This window comes from Mustela putorius, unplaced genomic scaffold (assembly GCF_011764305.1).
Source record: "Mustela putorius furo isolate JIRA1106 unplaced genomic scaffold, ASM1176430v1.1 tig00537227_pilon_pilon_pilon, whole genome shotgun sequence".
NCBI lineage: Eukaryota > Metazoa > Chordata > Mammalia > Carnivora > Mustelidae > Mustela > Mustela putorius.
This window is the reverse complement of record NW_025422368.1, coordinates 18,451,328-18,470,939: the sequence shown is the minus strand read 5'-3', so window position 1 is coordinate 18,470,939 and position 19,612 is coordinate 18,451,328. Positions and strand designations below refer to the sequence as shown.

The following is a 19,612-nucleotide window of genomic DNA, read 5'->3' as shown; positions in this document are numbered from 1 at the left end:
CTCTAAACTCACCGTCTGTTTCTTACCTTCCTTCCCTTCTGAATTCATTGAATCACTTCTGCCTCCACCACTCTGCTCACAGGTGACTGTGGCCCCCTCACTCTTCACTGGCTTAATCCGTGGGGTTTATCTGCATTCCTCTCCATTTCCTATGTTCACCTCTCTCCTTGTGTGGTTACTGTGAGGGAGGCTTTGATGTGGTTCCTTTCCATTCTTACTGCCATTGTTCTCCTTCCTTTACTACCACCCTAAATGTTAGTGTTCCCTAGGTTCTGATCTGTTTTCACCTTTTCTTATACTTCCCCAGACATTGTGGACTCGTGGCCTGAAGACGCAGTTCTCTACCTTCAGAATTATTTGGGGCTATTTAGTTATTTTTTAAAATTTTGATTTAAATACTTTAAGCAGTGTATATACTGCCCTTTCTACTAGAGACCCCACCATATTAATCAGACTACTCCAAAGAGTTGTTATCTGTAGCTACTGAAAATACCAGGTTTCTCACCTTTGCCCTCTATTTCCAACCTCAGTGGTCTGATCACTTAGGATAAGAGCCGTTGCTTGTGTGTTACCATCACCTGCCTTGCCTCTTCAGATTAGTTGCAGCTTTCATCAGTTGTTCCCATATCTAGTCTTCTTCCTCTTCAGCTGCAATTTATATTCCTAATTGTTTATTGGATATGTGTACCCATTTTTAAAAAATGTTCAGTTGAGGCATAATTGACATATAACCTTGTATGAGTCTTAGTTGTATAACTAAAAGTTTGTACTTTTTGACACTCCCTTCACCCATTTATCTTTGACACTCCCTTCACCCATTTTGCCCACCCCCATCCCTCACCTCTGGCAATCACCAGGGTGTTCTCTGTATCTTTGAGGTTTTTTGTTTTTGTTTTTAGAGATTCCACATATAAGTGATATATTAGTGTTTGTCTTTCTCTGACTTGCATCACTTAGCATAATGCTCTCAGGGTTCATCTATGTTGTTGCAAGTAGCAGAATTTCCTTATTTTTAAGGCCAAATAGTATTGTATTGTGCATCTATGTGTGTGTTGCAAGTAGCAGAATTTCTTTATTTTTAAGGCCAAATAGTATTGTATTGTGCATCTATGTGTGATATACACACACATCATATTTTCCTTATCCATGTATCAGTGCACACTTAGATTGTTTCCATGTGTTGGCTGTTATAAATAATGCTCCAGTGAACATAGAGGTGTAGATAGTGGGTTTGCTTTCCTTTGGATAAATGCCCAGAAGCAGAATTGTTTTCAAGATAGTGGGTTTGCTTTCCTTTGGATAAATACCCAGAAGCAGAATTGTTGGGTCATCTGGTAGTTTTGTTTTAAAATTTTGAGGAACCTCCATACTGTTTCTTGTTTTTTCTCTTTTTTAAAAGATTTATTTACTTATTTTAGAGAAAGAGTGTACACACTTGGACTAGTGGAGGGAGGGACAGAGAGAAGAAGCAGGCTCCCCACACGGAGCCTGTCTCAGGGCTTGATCTCATCATGACTCTAAGATCATGACCTGGGCTGAAATCATGAGTTGGGTGCTTCACTGACTGAGCCACCCACGTGCCCAACGGTACTGTCTTCCGTAGTGGCTGTACCAATTTACTTTGCTACCAACAGTGTACCGGGGTTCTCTTTTCTCCCACACTTATTTCTTGTATTTTTGATAACAGCCATTCTTACAAGTGTGAAGTGATATTTCATTGTGGTTTTGATTTGCATTTCACTGATGATTAGTGATGCTGAAAACCTTTTCAGGTACCTGTTGGCTATTTGTATGTCTTCTCTAGAAAAATATCTATCCAGATCCTTTGCCTGTTTTCCAATCGGATTTTTTGGGGTTTTGTTAATGAGTCAAGCAAGTTCTTTGTGTAGTTTTTATGTTAACCTTTAATCAGATAGTTGTAAATATTTGCTCCTACTCCATAGGTTTCTTTCATTATGTTGATGGCTTTCTTTGCCATACAAGTGTTTTTTAGTTTCATGTAGTCCCACTTAACACATTTTTGCTTTTGTTGCCTTTGCTTTTGATGTCAAATCCAGTAAATCATTGCCAAGATCAGTGTCTGGAGCTTATTCCCTATGTTTTCTCTGGTAGTGTTATGGTTCCAGGTGTTATGTTCAAGACTAACCCATTTTGAGTTGATTTGTGTATGATATAAGCTTCTTGTTTCATTCTTTTGCCATGTGGCTGTCTAATTTTCCCAGTACCATTTATTGAGGAGTCTGTGGCTTATCTCCATTTTATATTCTTGATGCCTTTGTCATAAATTAATTGACGTATATGGGTGGGTTTATTTCTGGGTTTTTAATTGTTTTGTTGATCCATGTTTGTATTTTAACACTAATACCATACCGTTTTGATTACTATAGCTTTGTAATATGGTTTGAAATTAGGATGTTAGATGCTTTTAGCTTTGTTCTTTCTTATGATTGCTTTGCCTATTGGGTCCTTTTGTGGTTCTCTATAAATTTTAGGTTTGTGTTTCTAGTTCTGTGAAAAATGCCATTGAACTCTTGATAGGAATAGCATTGAATCTGTTGATTGCTCTGGGTATGTGGATATTTTAACAGTGTTAAGTCTTCCAGTTCATAGACACAGAATATCTTTCCATTATTTGTGTTATTTTCAATTCTTTTATCAGTGTCTTACAGTTTTCAAGTGTATAGGTCTTTTGCTTCCTTGGTTGAATTTATTCCTTGGCATTTTATTCTTCTTGATGCAATTGTAAATGGAATTGTTTTCCTAAATTTTCTAATAGTCTGTTATTAATATATAGAAATACAACAAGGGTGCCTGGGTGGCTCAGTCATTTAAGCACCTGCCTTCGGGTCAGGTCATGATTCCAGGAAACTGGGATTGAGCCCCACATTATGTTTCCTGCTCAGCTGGGAGCCTGCTTCTATCTCCCCCTCTGCCACTCCCTCTGTTTATACTCTGTTTCTCTCTCTCTGTCAAATAAAATATAATAAAAAAAAAAACCCTGATTCTTTTTGTATTAATTTTTTGTTCTGCAAATTTTCTACGTGTAATTGCATGTCATCTGCAAATAGTGACAGCTTTACTTACTCTGTTTCAATTTGGATGCCTTTTATTTTTCTTGCCTAATTTCTCTGGCTAGGAGAAATTTTCAATAAGAGGAGTAAGAGTGGACATTCTTGTCTTGTTCCTAAATGGGAAGATAAGGTTGGAAGTAATAAGCTTGAGAGAAGGGTCTTTGTGGAGCTGACACTCTGACCTCAGAGGAGACATAGCTCCCTGGTGCTGGTATCTATTAGTGGAGGCAGAGGTTGGGGGGAACCTGTGATGAAGCAGGCTCCCCAAAGCTTGGAAAAACAGCCGACTGTATTCAGCTGCTCCATTGAAGACACAGTGCTGCTGTAGGGATGATGAAGCCTTCTGGGGCGAGGTTCTTGAGAACACAAGCAAGCCCACAGGAAGCAAAAAGGAAGGAGCAAAACCCTTTTTCCTCCCCCAGCCTCATACTCTGTCCTTCCACTGCCAGCTGGCAAATCAGAAATGGAGTGTGCAGATTCCCCGCTCCAGTGCTGCAAAGCAGGGTATAAAAGGGTGGAGTTGGAGCTGAAGACAAATAACCTAATAGTGGCACATCCTGCTTGGTTTATCCTGCTTCTGCAAGAACGAGACCATCACCAAGTCCTGTCCATTCTTCCTCTGAACCAAATGTCAAGTTTGTCCACTTCTCTTTGTCTACTGCTGTCTCTTAGATCCACTTGGGTTCCTTTCCATTGGTCTACTACAATGGCTCCTTCACTAGTCTGTGATTCTAGTCTTAACCCTTTTGTAGTTCATTCCCCACATAGCAACAAAGTGGTCTTTTCTACATGTAAATCAAACCCTGTACTTTCCTCCTAAACTACCTGGCAGATTGTCTTTATACTTAGAATAAATTCCATATTCTTAACTGGGGTCCATAAGGCAGTATGTGTCTGTGCCCTTTGTCTCTGTCCAATTTCCTATTCTTCCTTACTCTCTCCTTATATTCCTGCTGCCCTGGGCTTACCACTAGGAGCCCTTCACACTCTCTGATAATAACATACTTATTGGTTTACTGTGTTTTGTCTGGTTTCTTTGCTTGAATTGTTCTTCCATTTGCATAGCATCCTTGTTTTGTTCACCACTTAATCTTCAGTGCCTGGAGACGTGCTTGGTACGAATGGTGAATCTTGGACTCTTTCCCTACCTTTCCCTTCTGCTCCTCCTTGCTCTTACCTCCCCTGGGGCCCATATCCAGGTAGTCACCAGACCCTGAGGGGTTCTAGTTCTTGGGTTTCTCTTCAGCCTTTTCTTTCTGCTCTATTCTCATTGTCATGCCTTGTTCCTCTTCTTACTGGGTTTCTGGTCTGTTGCTGCCATCTTTGAACTGATTTCCCTTTCTTAAGTCTTTTGTCTTTTCCAGCCCCTACCTTGCACTGCTACCTAAAGATGAGTCTATTTATATCCCTTATGTGCTTTAAAAATTACATAGTGACAAATTTCCTAGCTCCTCAGAATCAGTGAACCATGTTGTTCCCAGTAGTACTTAAGCCTGACTTTCTGTGCTCTTCAGTGTAATGGTATCAGTCGAGGGGTAGGCAGGGAAGCAGAGCTACTGTGAATGGCAGGTGATCAGGGATTTATTTTGGGAAGTAGACCCTGTACAATGGTGTGAGGAGTAGGGGATGTGAAGGATGGAGAAGCAGAGAAAAATCCCTTGTTTCCTGAAGCACTGGTGTGGGAGAACAGTGGAGCTTATAGGGGAGTTCAATTGGCATGGTTTGTGCCAAAGGGAGCCACAAAGGGAAAGCTCATGAGAGGTCTCTGGTAAAGCTCTGGGTATCTGTCAGCCCTGTGGGTCTGCTGCCAAGCATCTTGTGGGGCCCGTTGATGGGCAAGGTTTACATTTGGGAAGAAGAACTGAAAGAACTGAAAGAAGACTGGAAAAAAAGTAGGACAGGCTAGAACTGGCTGAGCACCTCTGCATCTGTCCCTTATCCTATCTGCCTGGAGAGATCTTCAGAGAGTCATGGTGGCTGGTTCACTTTTACCTGCCCCACCTTGCACAAGGTCCTCTTTTGGGCCAGCTCTCACTTGGAGCCAAACAGGGAATGTGGTTCCCAGCTTCCTGGAGTTGACAGTAGATGCACCCAGCTCGACACTGTGGGTTATCCCAACAGACCTACTAGCTGTTGTCTGACTGTGCCACGTCATTTCTTTCTGGTGTCTTTGCAGTTTATGTGTTGTGTCTCTGCCTGGTGGTTTCTTCTGCCCTTCCTAGTGAGCTTCTGCTTGTCCTTTAGGACCCAACTCAAATGTTACTTCCTTGAAACCTTCATGACTTCCCCAACAACAACCTTCTCTGTTTTCATAGTAGTCCTCTAGCTTTACATTTAGCAGTTTCGACCATAAGTTCTTTCCACTTTCTCCAAGTAGTTCAAGTACTTGAGGACAACTCTTCTAGTAATGGAAACATTCATGATAAATATGAGCCCAGAATGGTTTCCCAAAAATAAATCCTGTAAAAACTAGTGCCTTCACCAAAAGTTTTCTGATCTGAATTTGCCACACTTGAAGGATAGTGGTGGGAGAAAGGGCTTGGCTGATGTCCTCTTTTGTTAGTTGTAAGAGATGCTATGGCAGAGATGCTATGTAAGAGATGTTAGTTGTATCCACATGCTATGGCCAGTCCCACTGCCTCTTGAAGCCACTAGTCAGAGGTTGCGGACCAACACACAACTGACTGGAAATATTTTAGTATTCCCTCTCTTTAGCAGCGAGTTCTGCATGCCAGAACAGTGTTTCTGAAGAACCAGTTAGAGGTAGCCTGCTTACTCAGAAAGGCCAGGTAGCAACTGCAGATTAGATTTTGGGAACCAGGGAAAGAAAATCCAGCAACCATTGCTTAACTGCATAATGGTAAGGTGTCATTTGCTCCTTAAGGGTAGAAAGTGGGCTACTGGGTGTTTTCTCTTTTCCAGATTACAAGGCACTTGGTATCTTGAAGCGGCAATTCCCTAACACAGCACTAATGGGGTTGACTGCAACCGCGACAAGTCATGTTCTGAAGGATGTCCAGAAAATACTCTGTGTAGAAAAGTGTTTTACTTTCACAGCTTCTTTTAATCGACCGAATCTTTATTATGAGGTGTGTAACTCCAATGTCAGTTTACTACTTTCATGAAGGATTGCCGTGATGGTGACCTTTTCATTGTGTTTACTTACATGAGTAACAGTAACTCTTAAAAGTTTTTAAAAATCAGGAAGTCATTATAAGCAGATCAGTAATTAATGCTTTCTTTGTGTATCTCTGTTGCTGCATAATCCTTTGCTGGGTTAAATAAAAGACATCACCTTGTGAAATTGATGCACATTCTTGTGCAGGGGTGGAGGGAAGGCATAGATTGACACCAAGGACCCTAATGACATCTCTTAAAGTTACTTAGAAAATAATACAACATTAATATGCCATTAAAGATTTGTCAATACTCAATTTAGATTATATAGCTTAACAGCTATTTTTTTTTCCTTTCTTTCTAATCCTTTTAAAAGAATAGATAATATTTTTCTGAGTTTTCACCAAAGTTATTTAGGTCATGATTTATGTTTTTACAAAAGTAGCATCAGAAATAGGGGTCCCTGGGTGGGTCAGTCAGTTAAATATCCAACTCTTGATCTGACCTTAGGCCTTGATCTCGGTTGTGAGTTCAAGCCGCATTGGACTCCACACTGGGCATGGAGCCTATTTAAAACAAAAAACAAAAAAAACCCCAGAAAATAAAAAGGTCTTCATCTTTTACAAGTGCCTCTTCTTCCCTGGTAAATTCAAAACCAAGAATCAAGAAGAGTCAGGCAGGTGAATATAAGAATAAGAGAAAAAGCACTGTGCCCATAAAAGTATGGCACCCTGAAAATTGTTAAGTAAATAACTACATGGATGGTGCTCATTCATTTACTTTGTAATAAGTTAGTTTTTTCTTAGATTCGGCAGAAGCCCTCCAACACGGAAGATTTATTTGAGGATATTGTAAAGCTTATTAATGGGAGATACAAAGGGCAATCAGGTAATATAAAAACAAACCATCTTTGAAGATTCAGAACTTTTGAAAAGTAATTAATATTACATTGATCTACTGATAAATTATTTGCAACCAAAAATATTAGTTCATGGCAAAAGGATACTTGATAGGATAAATTAATTTGCTGCATTGGTGATCTTAGAAATTGGGTGTGTCGTTTGCTCATGGAACAGATTGTAAGGGTCATAAAACTGTTTATTTTTGTTTATTTGCACCTAATTGCTTTAAATAGTGGACCTAATGATATAATGCTAATTATCAATAGCACATGCTTAGTAACTATCCACTTAAATAGTACGTATTGAATGAGTTAATGGTAGATGGAGTTGAGAGTATTTATCTACCTGTTCCAGGATTAGTGCATAGACAGGTGTTGCTGCAGCACAGAGTTTATGAAAAGTAGCATTTCAAAGCTGTTCTACAGATTTTAGGCGATATTAATGGTGCCCTGGAGTGAAAGGAGCTCCAGGGTCAAATTTGAGAAAGGCTGCAACTCTCTATCTCTCCTAGAGCTTCCCAGAGTGTATCAGTCAGCACATAAGACATTCTGGTCAGCCCTGCAAATAGAGAGATCTGTTACCGGTGTTCAGTGCAGAGCCCCAGTCACTTGTACTTGAAACTTTTTACATCATACTTGAGAGAAAAAAGAGGTAATGGGAACAACAACACTGGTGGCCCAGGGCTTATCTGTGTTTTAGAGCAAGCTGCTGATCAAATCTTTATATGAGAAAATCATTATGTGTTCAGAACCTTGGAAATTTTCCTAAATCTTTTTCTTCCATGCATTATGTTAATCAGTATCTTAAATGTGTGTTAAAAATTATATCTAACATTTGAACGTCTTTTACTACAGGAATCATATATTGCTTTTCTCAGAAAGATTCTGAGCAAGTTACAGTTAGTTTACAGAAACTGGGAATTCAAGCAGGTGCATACCATGCCAATATGGAACCAGAAGATAAGACCGATGTTCATCGGAGATGGTCAGCCAATGAAATTCAGGTTAAGTATATATCTTCAATAGAAGCCTCATTAACATTTAAAAATATTTTAACTTGATTTAATTAACATAAAATGTTAAAACTTTTTAGGTAGTAGTGGCCACAGTTGCATTTGGTATGGGAATTGATAAACCAGATGTGAGGTTTGTTATCCATCATTCAATGAGTAAATCTATTGAAAATTATTACCAAGAGAGTGGACGTGCAGGTATGTACAACTCCTATCCAGAAATAAATTTTAATAAAGCTTTTCTAAAAAATACACTATAGACGAGTTTTAATGATTCTGTGTTTTTAGTCTTCTTTATTAGCTAGTATTTTACAAAAATGAAGTCATTTTTGCTTTCTTAAAATTAAAAAAAATTTTTTGCAATTAATTTGAGGCCCATCTTTGCCTTCTGAAGTTTTAATTAGTGGTCTCACTAAGTTTATAACTTCAGTAACTAGATTATGCACATTTTTTTTGGTTATAAAACTGATTGTTGGTAGGTCTCTTTAGTCATTTTTTTTCTTTTTATAATTTGAGGGCCACTGTTAAAAATTAACTTTCATTTCTCTGCAATTTCTAGATATGATATATGTAGATCGTGAAGCATTGTCAGCTGATTTTATACTTATTATTTTTGCATATTTTGAAATTTTCAAGTAATTATGCAATCTCAGGATTTCTTACACTACAGGTCGAGATGACTTGAAAGCAGACTGTATTTTGTATTATGGCTTTGGAGATATATTCAGAATAAGTTCAATGGTGGTGATGGAGAACGTGGGACAACAGAAGCTTTATGAAATGGTGTCATACTGTCAAAACATAAGCAAGTAAGCCACATACCTTTTTATAACTTGTCATTTAAACATAAGCACTATGTGAAATTACTTGGAGTACTTGCTCAGTAAGTAAATACACTGCTAGAATATCAAGCACAAACCTGTAAAAGCAAATGTCAGTACATGAACCCGCAGGATCTGCCTTAATTCAAGATGAGAGATTCTCTCTCCCTGATAATCCTCCAAAACTATATTTTATTGGAGTTTTTTTAATTTTATAGAACAAGCATATTGAGATGCTGATTTTAATTAAAGAATAATTAACATACAATATTATATTAGTATCAGGTGTAAAACATAGTGAATCAGTATTCATATACATTATTAAATGGTGACCACAGTGAGTTTAGTGACCCTCTGTCAACCTATATAGACGTTACAATATTAAGGACTATATTCCCTCTGCTGCATATTACATCCCCTGGTCATCTTTATTTTATAACTGGAAGACTGTACCTGTTAATCCCCTTTACCTTATTTCATCTATCCCCCTTTACTGAAAGTTTTGATATAAACGAGCCCAAGCCTTTTTTTGTCTGGCTCTGGAATATAGTTACTTGTTTTACTAATTTTGAAAAGGTATACACAGTAGGCATTTTGAGAGCTGAGCTTGGTAGCAGGTATCATCTCACCAGCTGATAGGCTGATGAGATAGTTGAGAGCAGGGTTAAGTTTCTCCTTAAGAAATAAATTTAAATCTATATAGGGTGGTTTTAGTTAGACCATATAGTTCCCTTATGGCTTTTTTTCAGTATTAGTCATTTTTATACTCTTCTTGCTCAACCTAATAAGGACTCAAAAGTTTTGAACCGATAAGCAGTTATTGGACTGTGACAGAAAATGTCATTTCTTTCCTGTAGGTGGTGCAACAATCTAGTTAAAGAAATATGAATGTGAAAATTTCCTTAGATATCCGGTAGACTCCCAAGAAGCGTCTTCTGGGTTTTAGTGTAACATACAAGAAACTACTAAAATACAAGAAATTACTTTGCTATCAGGAAAATTCTCTTAATTTTTGCACAGTATTGAATCTTAAAGGGAATCTTAGACAACTTTTAAAAGAAGTATTTATCAAATAAATATGGAAAAAACTATATATGGTAGGCAGAGGAATAGTCCCCCAGAGAATAGGGTATAACCCTCGGTAGTTTGGATGGGTCTGGTATAATCACAAGTGTCTTTAAATGTGGAAGGAACCAAGGAAGGTCAGAATACTTTGTTGGCCTTGAAGATGGAGGAAAGAGAGGCATGAGCCAAGGAATTCATGCATTCTCTAGAAACTGGAAAGCACAAGGGGACAGATTCTTCCTTAGAGCCTCCAGAAGAAGTCCATCCCTGCTGACACCTTGATTTTAAGCCAGAGAGACCCGTGTCAGACTTATCTAGAAATACAAGATAATTTGTGTTCTTTTAAGCCACTAAGCTTGTGGTGATGTTACGACAGCATTAGGAAACTAATATAAGTTAATAACTCTTGTGTTTTGAAATAGGGATTTACTAGGCATTTACTTACTAAGCATTTAGTAATTTGTATCTCCAAATGTATTTGCAGGTGTCGCCGTGTATTGATAGCTCAACATTTTGATGAAGTGTGGAATTCAGAAGCATGCAACAAAATGTGTGATAATTGTTGTAAAAACATTTGTGAGTTCACAGTTTTTCTAATGAAGTAGATTTGACATACAGTGTTACATTAGTTTCAAGTGTACAACACAGTGATTCCGTAAGTTTTTGTACTGTGCTCTGTGCTGCCCACTACAAGTGTAGGTACTGTCACCATGCAATGCTGTTACAGTACCATTGATTATTTATTCCTTGCGCTGTACCTTCACTCCATGACTTATTCTTTCCATAACTGTAAGCCTGTGCCTGTGCCCCCACTCCACATCATTCATTTTACCTGTCTCCCTCACCTCCCTTTCCTCCTAGCAGACATTGGTTTGTTTTCTGTATTTGTGGGTCAGTTCTCCTTTCTGTTTATTCTTTTGTTTTGTTTCTTAAATTCTACATATAAGTGAAATCCTAAGGTATTGTCTTTGTCTGACTTATTTCCCTTAGCATAATACCTTCTGTCCATTCATATTTTTGCAAATGACAAGACCTCATTCTTTTTTATGGCTGAGTAATACTGCATTGTGTGTATATATATATATACCACAAAGACCTGTTAGCAGACACTTGGGATGCTACCATATCTTGGCTATAAACATAGTGATACATGTATCTTTTCAAATTAGTGTTTCTGGTTTTGGGGGGTAAGTACTTGGTAGGGGAATTACTGGATCATGTGGTAGTTCTGTTTTTAATTTTTTGAGGAACCTCCATACTGTCTTAGAGTGGCTGCATCAGTTTGTATTGCCGCCAACAGTGTACAAGGGTTCCATTTTGTCCACATCCTCACTGACACTTGTTTCTTGTGTTTTTGATTCTAACCGTTCTTACAGGTGTGAGGTAATAATCTCACTGTGGTTTTGATTTGCATTTCCCTAATGATTAGTGATGGTGAGCATCTTTTCATGTTTCTTGGCTGTTGGTAGGTTTGATTTGGGAAAATATCTCTTCAGGTCTTCTGCCTATTTTTAATTGTAATGTTATTATTATTATTTGGTTTTGAGTTGTATAAGTTCTTTATATATCTTGGATACTAACCCTTTATCAGATATGTCATTTGCAAATATCTTCTCATTCAGTAGATTGTCTTTCAGTTTTGTTGTTGGTTTTCTTCACTGTGCAAAAGCTTTATGGTTTGCTCTGATCCCAGTAATTTATTTCTGCTTTTGTTTCCCTTGCATGAGGAGATAGAGTCAGAAAAATGTTGCTGTGGCTGATGACAGAGAAATTACTGCCTATGTTCTCTTTTATGATTATAGGCCTTACATTTTATGGTTACAGGTCTTGAATTTAGGTCTCTAATCCATTTTGAATTTGTTTTTGTATATGGGAATAAAGTGGTCCAGGTTTCCCGACACCATTTAGTGAAGAGAATATCTTTTTCTGTATATTCTTTCATCCTTTGTCATAGATTGACCAGATACTAAATGTGGGTTTATTTCTGGGCTATTCTTTTTTCCATTGATCTGTGACTATTTTTGTGCCAGTACCGTATTGTTTTATTACTGGTTTGTAGTATATCGTGAAATCTGGGATTTAAACTAGCTTTGTTTTTTCCTCATTATTTCTTTGACTGAGGTGTTTTGTGGTCCCATTCAAATTTTGAGATTATTTGTTTTACTTCTGTGAAAAGTGGTGTTGGTATTTTGATAGAGATTACATTGAATTTGTAGATTGCGTAGTAGGCATTTTACCAGTATTCTTCTAGTCCATGAGCATTGAATATCTTTCCATCTGTTTGTGTAATCTTCAGTTTCTTTCATCAGGGTTTTATAGTTTTCAGAGTATAGGTTCTCTTGCTTCCTTGGTTAAGTTTATTCCTGGGTATTTTATTATGTTTGTTGCAATTATAAATGGAATGGTCTCTTTATCTTTCTGCTACTTTGTTATTAGTGTATAAAAATGTAACTGATTTCTATGTATTAATTTTGTATCCTGCAACTTACTGAATTCATTTATTCTAATAGTTTAGTGGAGTCTTTTAAGTTTTTCCATGTATAGTATCATGTCACCTACAAATAGTGATATTTTAACTTCTTCCTTACCAATATGGGTTTATTTCTTTTTCTTGCTATGGCTAGGACTTCCAGTATTATGTTGAGTAAAAGTAGACATCCTTGTCTTGCTCCTGACTCTGGAGAAAAAGCTGTTTTTCACCACTGAGTGTAATGTGAGCTCTAGATTCTTCATGTATGGCCTTTATTATGTTGAAGTACATTCTTTCTACACCTATGGAGTTTTTATCATGAATAGTTGTTGGATTTTGTCAGATGCTTTTCCTGCATCTATTCAGATGATACATGGCTTTTATTCTGCCTCTTGTAAATGAGTATCACATTGATTGATTTGCAAATATTGAAGCATCTGTGTATCCTGGGACTAAATACCACTTCATTCTGGTGAATGATCCTTTTAATGTGTTGTTGAATGTGATTTGCTAATATTTTGTTGAGAAATTTTGCATCTGTATGCATAGGTTATATTGGCCTGTAGCTTTCTTTTTGTGTGTTGTCTTTGGTTTGGTATTAGTGTAATTATGGTCTCATGAAATTTATTTGGAAGCTTTCCTTTTTCTGTTTTTTGGTACAGTTTGTGGAGATACATGTTTGGTAGAATTCATCTGTGAACCCATCTGGTCTTGGATCTTTGTTCATTGGTAGTTTTTTGATTATCACTTTTGCATGTTGTTACTGGTACTTAGTCTGTTCAGACTTTGATTTTTCCTGATTCAGTTTCAGAAAATCATGTCTCTAGCAATTTATCCATCTCTTCTAGGTTTTCCAATTTGTTAGCATCTGATTTTTCATAATATTCTCTGACAGTCCTTTGTATTTCTGTGGTGTCCGTTTTTACTTTGCTTTCATTTCTGATTTTATATGGGTCCTCTTGTTTTTTCTTGAAATGTGTGGGTAAAGGTTTATCAATTTCATTTACCATTTCAGAGATCCAGCTTTTAGTTTCCTCAGTCTTTTCTTTCTTTTAGTGTCTATTTCATTTCTTTCTGCTTTGATTTTCATTATTTCCTTCCTCTACTTACCTTGGGTTTTGTTCTTTTTCTAGCTCCTTTAGGTAAGGTTAGATTGTTTATTGAAGATTTTTCTTGAGTTAGTCTGGTATCAATAATAAATTTCCCTCTTAAAAGAAAACAAAACAAACAGCTGCTTTTGCTTTGTCCAAAGATGATTTTTTTTTATTTCAAATTTATTTTGATTTCTAGTTTACAGACATCCCCAGAGATTTTAGACAGTTGTGTGTGCATTTTTATTGTCCCCATGTATTTTTTTAAAGCCCTAACCTGTTGACACATTCATTGCATAGCAGCATTTTAGCCTCCACATATTTGTGTTTCCTAGTTTTTTTCCTGTGATTGATTTCTAGTTTCATACTGTTATAGTTGGAAAAGTTGAATGAGGATTTCCATGGTCTTAAATTTATTGAGAGTTATTTTGTTCCTTAATGTGTTAGGTCCCAGAGAATGCTCCAGGTACACTTAAAAATAATGTGTAATCTGCTCTTTTTGGATAGAATGTTCTATATGTATTATGTCCATCTAATCTAATGTGTCATTCAAAGACAGTTTCCTTGTTGACCTGCCTGGATGATCTACCCCTTGAAATAAGTGGTGTGGTAATGTTCCTTTCTGTTATTGTATTACTGTCAGTTTCTTTCTTTGGTTATATTTATGTATTTACATGCTCCTATGTTGGGTGCGTAAATATTTACATTTCTTATATCTTCTTGTTGGATTGGTTCCTTTCTGTTACAGTCCTTGTTTTTTTAAAGTCTGTTTTGTCTGATTGATGTACTGCTACTTGGCTTTTCTTTTTGCTTCCATTATGCCTATGTTTTTCCATCCCTTCACTTTTAATCTGTATGTGTCTAGGTCTGAAGTAAGTCTCTTATAGGCAGCACATAGATGAGTCTTTTTTTTTTTTTTTTTTTTTAAGATTTTATTTATATATTTGAAAGAGAGTGAGAGAGAGCAGCAGCAGATGGAGAGGGAGAAGCAGACTCCCCACTGAGCAGGGAGCTGGATGTGGGACTCAGTCTCAGGACCCTGGGATCAAGACCTAGGTGGAAGGCAGATTCTTAACCATCAGAGCCACCCAGGCACCCTGAGTCTTATTTTTTTTTTTTTATTTTCTCATTTTGAGTCTTATTTTTTTAATTAATTCCAGCATCCTATGTTTTTTGAGTGGAAAATTTAAACCATTTACATTTAAAGTAATTATTGATAGCTGTGTATTTATTGCCACTTTGTTGATTGTTTTCTGGTTGTTTTTGTAGTTTTCTTGCTTTCTTTGTGATTGATGACTTTCTGTGGTGTTATGATTGGCTTTCTATCACTACTTTTTTTCCCACATTTAAGTTTGCCTTTTTATTTTAAAAAATTTTTAAAAAAGTAATCTTTATGCCCAGTTTGGGGCTCAAACTCACAATCCTGAGATCAAAGGTTGCATCCTGCACTGACAAGCCAACCGATAGTCCCTATTTTAAAAAATTTCTTATTTCTTTTCATTTATTTGAGTTAATGGGATGTTACACTGGTTTCAGATGTACAACATAGTGATTCAGCAACTCTGTAAGTTATGCTCTGCCCATCGCAAGTGTAGCAACCATCTGTCACCATGCAACACTGTTACAGTACCACTGATTATATTCGGTATACTATATTTTTTCCCCTTTATTTTACCTATTACACGTGTTGGGTTTATGGTTACCATGAGCTTCATATATAACATTCTAAGTACAAAGCAGTGTATATTAGATGATGGTCATTTAAGCTTGAATGCATTCTAAAAGAACTTCTTTTTCACACCCCCTTCATGGTTTATGTATATGCTGCCATGTTTTCTTTCTTTCTTTTTTTTTTAAAGATTTTATTTATTTATTTGACAGAGATAACAAGTAGGCAGAGAGGCAGATGGGGGGTGGGGGAGGAGAGGCAAGCTTCCCGCCAAGCAGAGAGCCCCATGTGGGGCTCGATCCCAGGATCCTGGGACCATGACCTGAGCCAAAGGCAGGGGTTTTAACCCACTGAGCCACCCAGGCGCCCCTATCTTTTTAATGGTAATTTCCTTACATCTAATTGTGGCTTTTTCTTTCCACTTAAAGTAGTCCCTTAAGCATTTCTCATAAGGCCAGTTTAGTGATGATTAACTTCTTGATGTTTTGTTTGTGAGCTCTCTCTCTTCTTCAATTCTGAATGATAGTCTTGATTGTAGGTTGAGTTTCTTGATTGTAGGTTTTTTCTCTGTCAGCACTGTGACTGTATCATGTCACACTCTTTTGGCCTGCAAAGTTTCTGCCAAAAATTCAGCCAGTAGTCTTACGTGGTTGTTCTTGTAGGTAACTTTTTGTTTCTTACTTTTACAATTTTCTCTTTAACCTCTGACATTTTAATTTTGTGGTGTGGACCTTCTTGAGTTCATTTTGTTAAGGGGCTCTATGTGTTTCCTGAATCTGGATGTCTGTTTTCTTCCTTAGGGAAGTTTTCAGTTATTTCTTCAAATTTCTGCCCCTTTATTCTCTTTCTGGGACACTTATAATATGACTGCTTACTTGATATTATCTGACAGATCCCTTAACATCCTCATTTTGAAAAATTATTATTGCTGGTCAGCCTGGATGCTATCCATTAATCCATCTTCCAGATCATTGATCTGTTCTTCTGCATCCATTAATCCAACTGTTGAGTCTTTTTATTTCAGTTGTTGTACTATTCAGCTCTGGTTCTTTGTATTTTCCAGCTCTTTGTTGAAGTTTTTGGAGTTTTTTTATTCTTCAGTCCAGGAAGCATTTTTAAGATCATTAGGTCTTTTTCAGGCATATTGTTTATTTCCATTTCATTAAGTTTTTTTTTTTTTTTTTTTGAGATTTTGTCTTTTTCAATTTGGAGCATATTCCCTTGTTTCCCCATTTTTTGCACGACTTTGTATTTGTTTCCATAAATTAGCCAGTAACTGCTACTTACCCCAAATTTGAAGGAATGGTCTTGGTTTGTAGTTGTCCTGTGTATGTAGATAGTATATGCCTGGTGAGTTTTGTTGATGGACTACAGCTGTAGCTTGCATGGGCTGGAGGTTGCAGGGGACTCTGTAGTGGGGTCGCTTTGGTGGGATGGTTGGAATTTAAGTGGGTGTGGGCTGGAGCATTCCTGAGTCTCTATGCATAGGGCGCCCTGGCAGGGTGGCTGAAACTAAAGTGGGTATAAATTAGGTTAGGGTATAAATTAGGTATATATTAGTGGGTATAAATTAGGTATAAATTAGGTGCCCTGGTGAGGGCAGTTAGAGCTATGGTGAGTTGTTAGTTGGGGAGGTCCCTGGATGCTTTGTGCAGTGGACGACCTGGCAGGTCAGCTGTAGTTGTAAGGGTGTGGGCTGGGGCATTCATAGGGCTCTCTGCACAGATGGTGCCCTGGAAGGACAGCTGAAGTGAGTTCAAGCCACGTTGTCCTGGCAGGGAAGCTAGAGGTTTCCCTAGAAAGCTGTCTGAAGCCAAAGTGGTACAGGCCCGAAGCTGTCCTTGTGGGACAGCTGGGGTTGGTGTGGGTTGGGGGCCCAGGACTCACTGAGGTGGTAGGTTGGTTAGGACACCTGGACCCTGCTCCCATTTATGCTGTCAGGGTAACATAAACTGTGGCATTCACTGGACCCTCCCACCCAGAGACCATTGCAACAGCTCCCTTGCCAGTTAGCAGGGCTCAATGGCTAGTTCCTTTATATTCTGGTTGCTCTTTTAAGCCATGGCTTTTATTTTCTGTGGCCCACAGTAGACATACATATCTGCTCCTGGTACCTCATTAAACTATTCTCTGCACTGCAGCCTGCAGCATCAGAGGTGGGGTCACCCTTTGTTACCACGTCTCAGTCTCTCTTGGCTGTTCTCTGGGTGGTCTGTCTTGTACAGAAGCTGTTCAGTCAGCCCTCAGTTCTGTTTTTCAGGAGGAATTGCCTATAAATAGATTTGGTGTGCCAGTGGAGGAGAGTTTAGGATCTTCCTGTGTCACCATCTTGGACTAGAATACTCCCTAGTTCATTGTTCTTTAAACTTAACAGGCTAATATATATAGCTAGGACTATAGGAGGGTAATATTAGGCCCCAGAATGGATTAAGTAAGCTGTGAATAGCATTTTCTAGATTTAAAAGTAATAAAAGTTTTAAAGCAAAGGTAAATAAAAGGAAAAGTGCTATGTGGATGTACATATCTTACATTGCTATATTATAGGCATGTTAAATTATTAAGAAGTGAAGGAAGGTTTAAATTCTGAGTGGTATAATGCTCTTATAAAAAAAGGCTGCTCACTGATTGGGAAGAGAAATTTAATACAAAGGAGTGATTATGGTCAATCATTTCTGATCTAGATAATGGCTAACCATTCAGACACTAATTTAGCAGTGTTTTGGTGCTGTATTTTAACTTTTTTCATCCTGTGTTGTGTCTGAAGAGTTGGACTAATCAGTTCCCTCATGGTTTTGATGTCTTGGGTGAAGGTCAATGTAATTTTAACTGCAGGTAGAGAAACTTGTATGAGAGTTGATTATTTTATATATATATATATATATATATATATATATATATATATATATAAAATATATATATATATATATATATATATATATAAAATAAAACAAAGTACTAGAATCAATAATTAGGAATCTGACCAGGACATTCTGTCTCTAAATCAGAGTACAGAGGAAGCCATAGTTTTCAAAATATTGCTTAGTGAGCACAAACCGAGTAAATACAAAAAAACAGACTGATTTTCTTACAAGTCTGTCATGTCTGGCACACATTCTGGTTCATAGAGCATACCCAAGGCCTTCTGGTGACCAGCTTATTTCCTTTAGATCACTGCAAATTCAATAATGTCTTACAAAGACTGTAACTTAGTTCGGTGACAGACTTAAGGAATAGCCTAGTTCTAATGCAGAATGCAACAGTTAGGGTGGCTGATGTTGATGACTCAGTTTAAACCACTTCGACTAGCCTGTGCTTGCTCTAATTTCTAAATCCCAGTTGGTGGTCTCATTATAGCATGTGAAAGGAAGAATGTCACAGCACACTGCAGAGATCTAATCAAGATCCTGAAGCAGGCAGAGGACCTGAATGAAAAGCTCACACCACTGAAACTGATTGATTCTTGGATGGGAAAGGGTGCAGCAAAATTGAGAGTGGCAGGTGTTGTTCCTCCCAAACTTCCTCGTGAAGACCTGGAGAAAATTATTGCACACCTTCTTCTACAGCAGTATCTTAAGTATATACAAATCCATTTCTTGTCCTTTGGTGTTGTCTTTATGATTGTTTCTTATAACTGCAACAGAATAAGTAGTTTTCCGGTTGTTTCATGTAAAACTGTTAAATGCCATATAAAATTTACTTAATACAATCCAACTTTAACTGATCACTGCCAAGTGAAAAAAAAAATGCAGTTTATAGAAAGTATTTGTTTTATGCAAGTTTCATTCCCTATCAGTGTATTATAATTATTCCATTTATGGTTTTTTTTTTAAATAAATTTGGGTTTTTTAAAATAATTTCTGAAAACCTTTCTGATTTTTGGCCTTTATCTTTCACAGAGAAGACTACAGTTTTACAGCGTATGCTACCATTTCATATTTGAAAATAGGACCTAAAGCTAATCTTCTGAATAATGAGGCACATGTCATAACCATGCAAGTAAAGAAGCCCACAGAGACCTGTTTCAGGGTAACTGCCTGTTAATTTCTACATACTGAAAAAAACACAGCAGAGCTTAAGGGATACTGTTCTGGGTCCAGTGGAACACAAGAAGAGAGAAGCAGTTTTCTTCTTAGAATCTGAGCATGGAAGAGAGAAAACATACCTTTGCTTTCTGTAGAGCTATTAATAATTTAAACTAGTCTACCTTTTAATATAGACTAGGCTTTTCAACCTTTTAGAATGTGAAAAATCCATTTTAGTGTTGTCTAATTTGCAATATACTCTACCCTGGTTGATCAACACTGGTTGAGAGAAGTTGGCCTGTGCAGCAGAGGTCGAGAACCAATGACTCACATATTAAATAACTCTCAAGCCTGCAAAAGCATGCCATGTAC

The 19,612-nt window shown here is 37.4% G+C and overlaps 1 protein-coding gene across 1 annotated transcript in view; it reads left to right on the top strand.

Annotated features, from left to right (window-relative positions):
* The window catches only part of RECQL (RecQ like helicase), a 54,158-nt gene that overhangs the window by 34,130 nt on the left and 416 nt on the right, over positions 1–19,612 (top strand). Inside the window, exons 7-14 of the mRNA XM_004771784.3 lie at positions 5,994–6,160; positions 6,995–7,076; positions 7,945–8,093; positions 8,183–8,300; positions 8,773–8,911; positions 10,473–10,564; positions 18,573–18,792; positions 19,115–19,244. Of these exons, the coding sequence (XP_004771841.1) occupies positions 5,994–6,160; positions 6,995–7,076; positions 7,945–8,093; positions 8,183–8,300; positions 8,773–8,911; positions 10,473–10,564; positions 18,573–18,792; positions 19,115–19,244 (1,097 nt within the window). The remainder of the gene's footprint in view (positions 1–5,993; positions 6,161–6,994; positions 7,077–7,944; positions 8,094–8,182; positions 8,301–8,772; positions 8,912–10,472; positions 10,565–18,572; positions 18,793–19,114; positions 19,245–19,612) is intronic.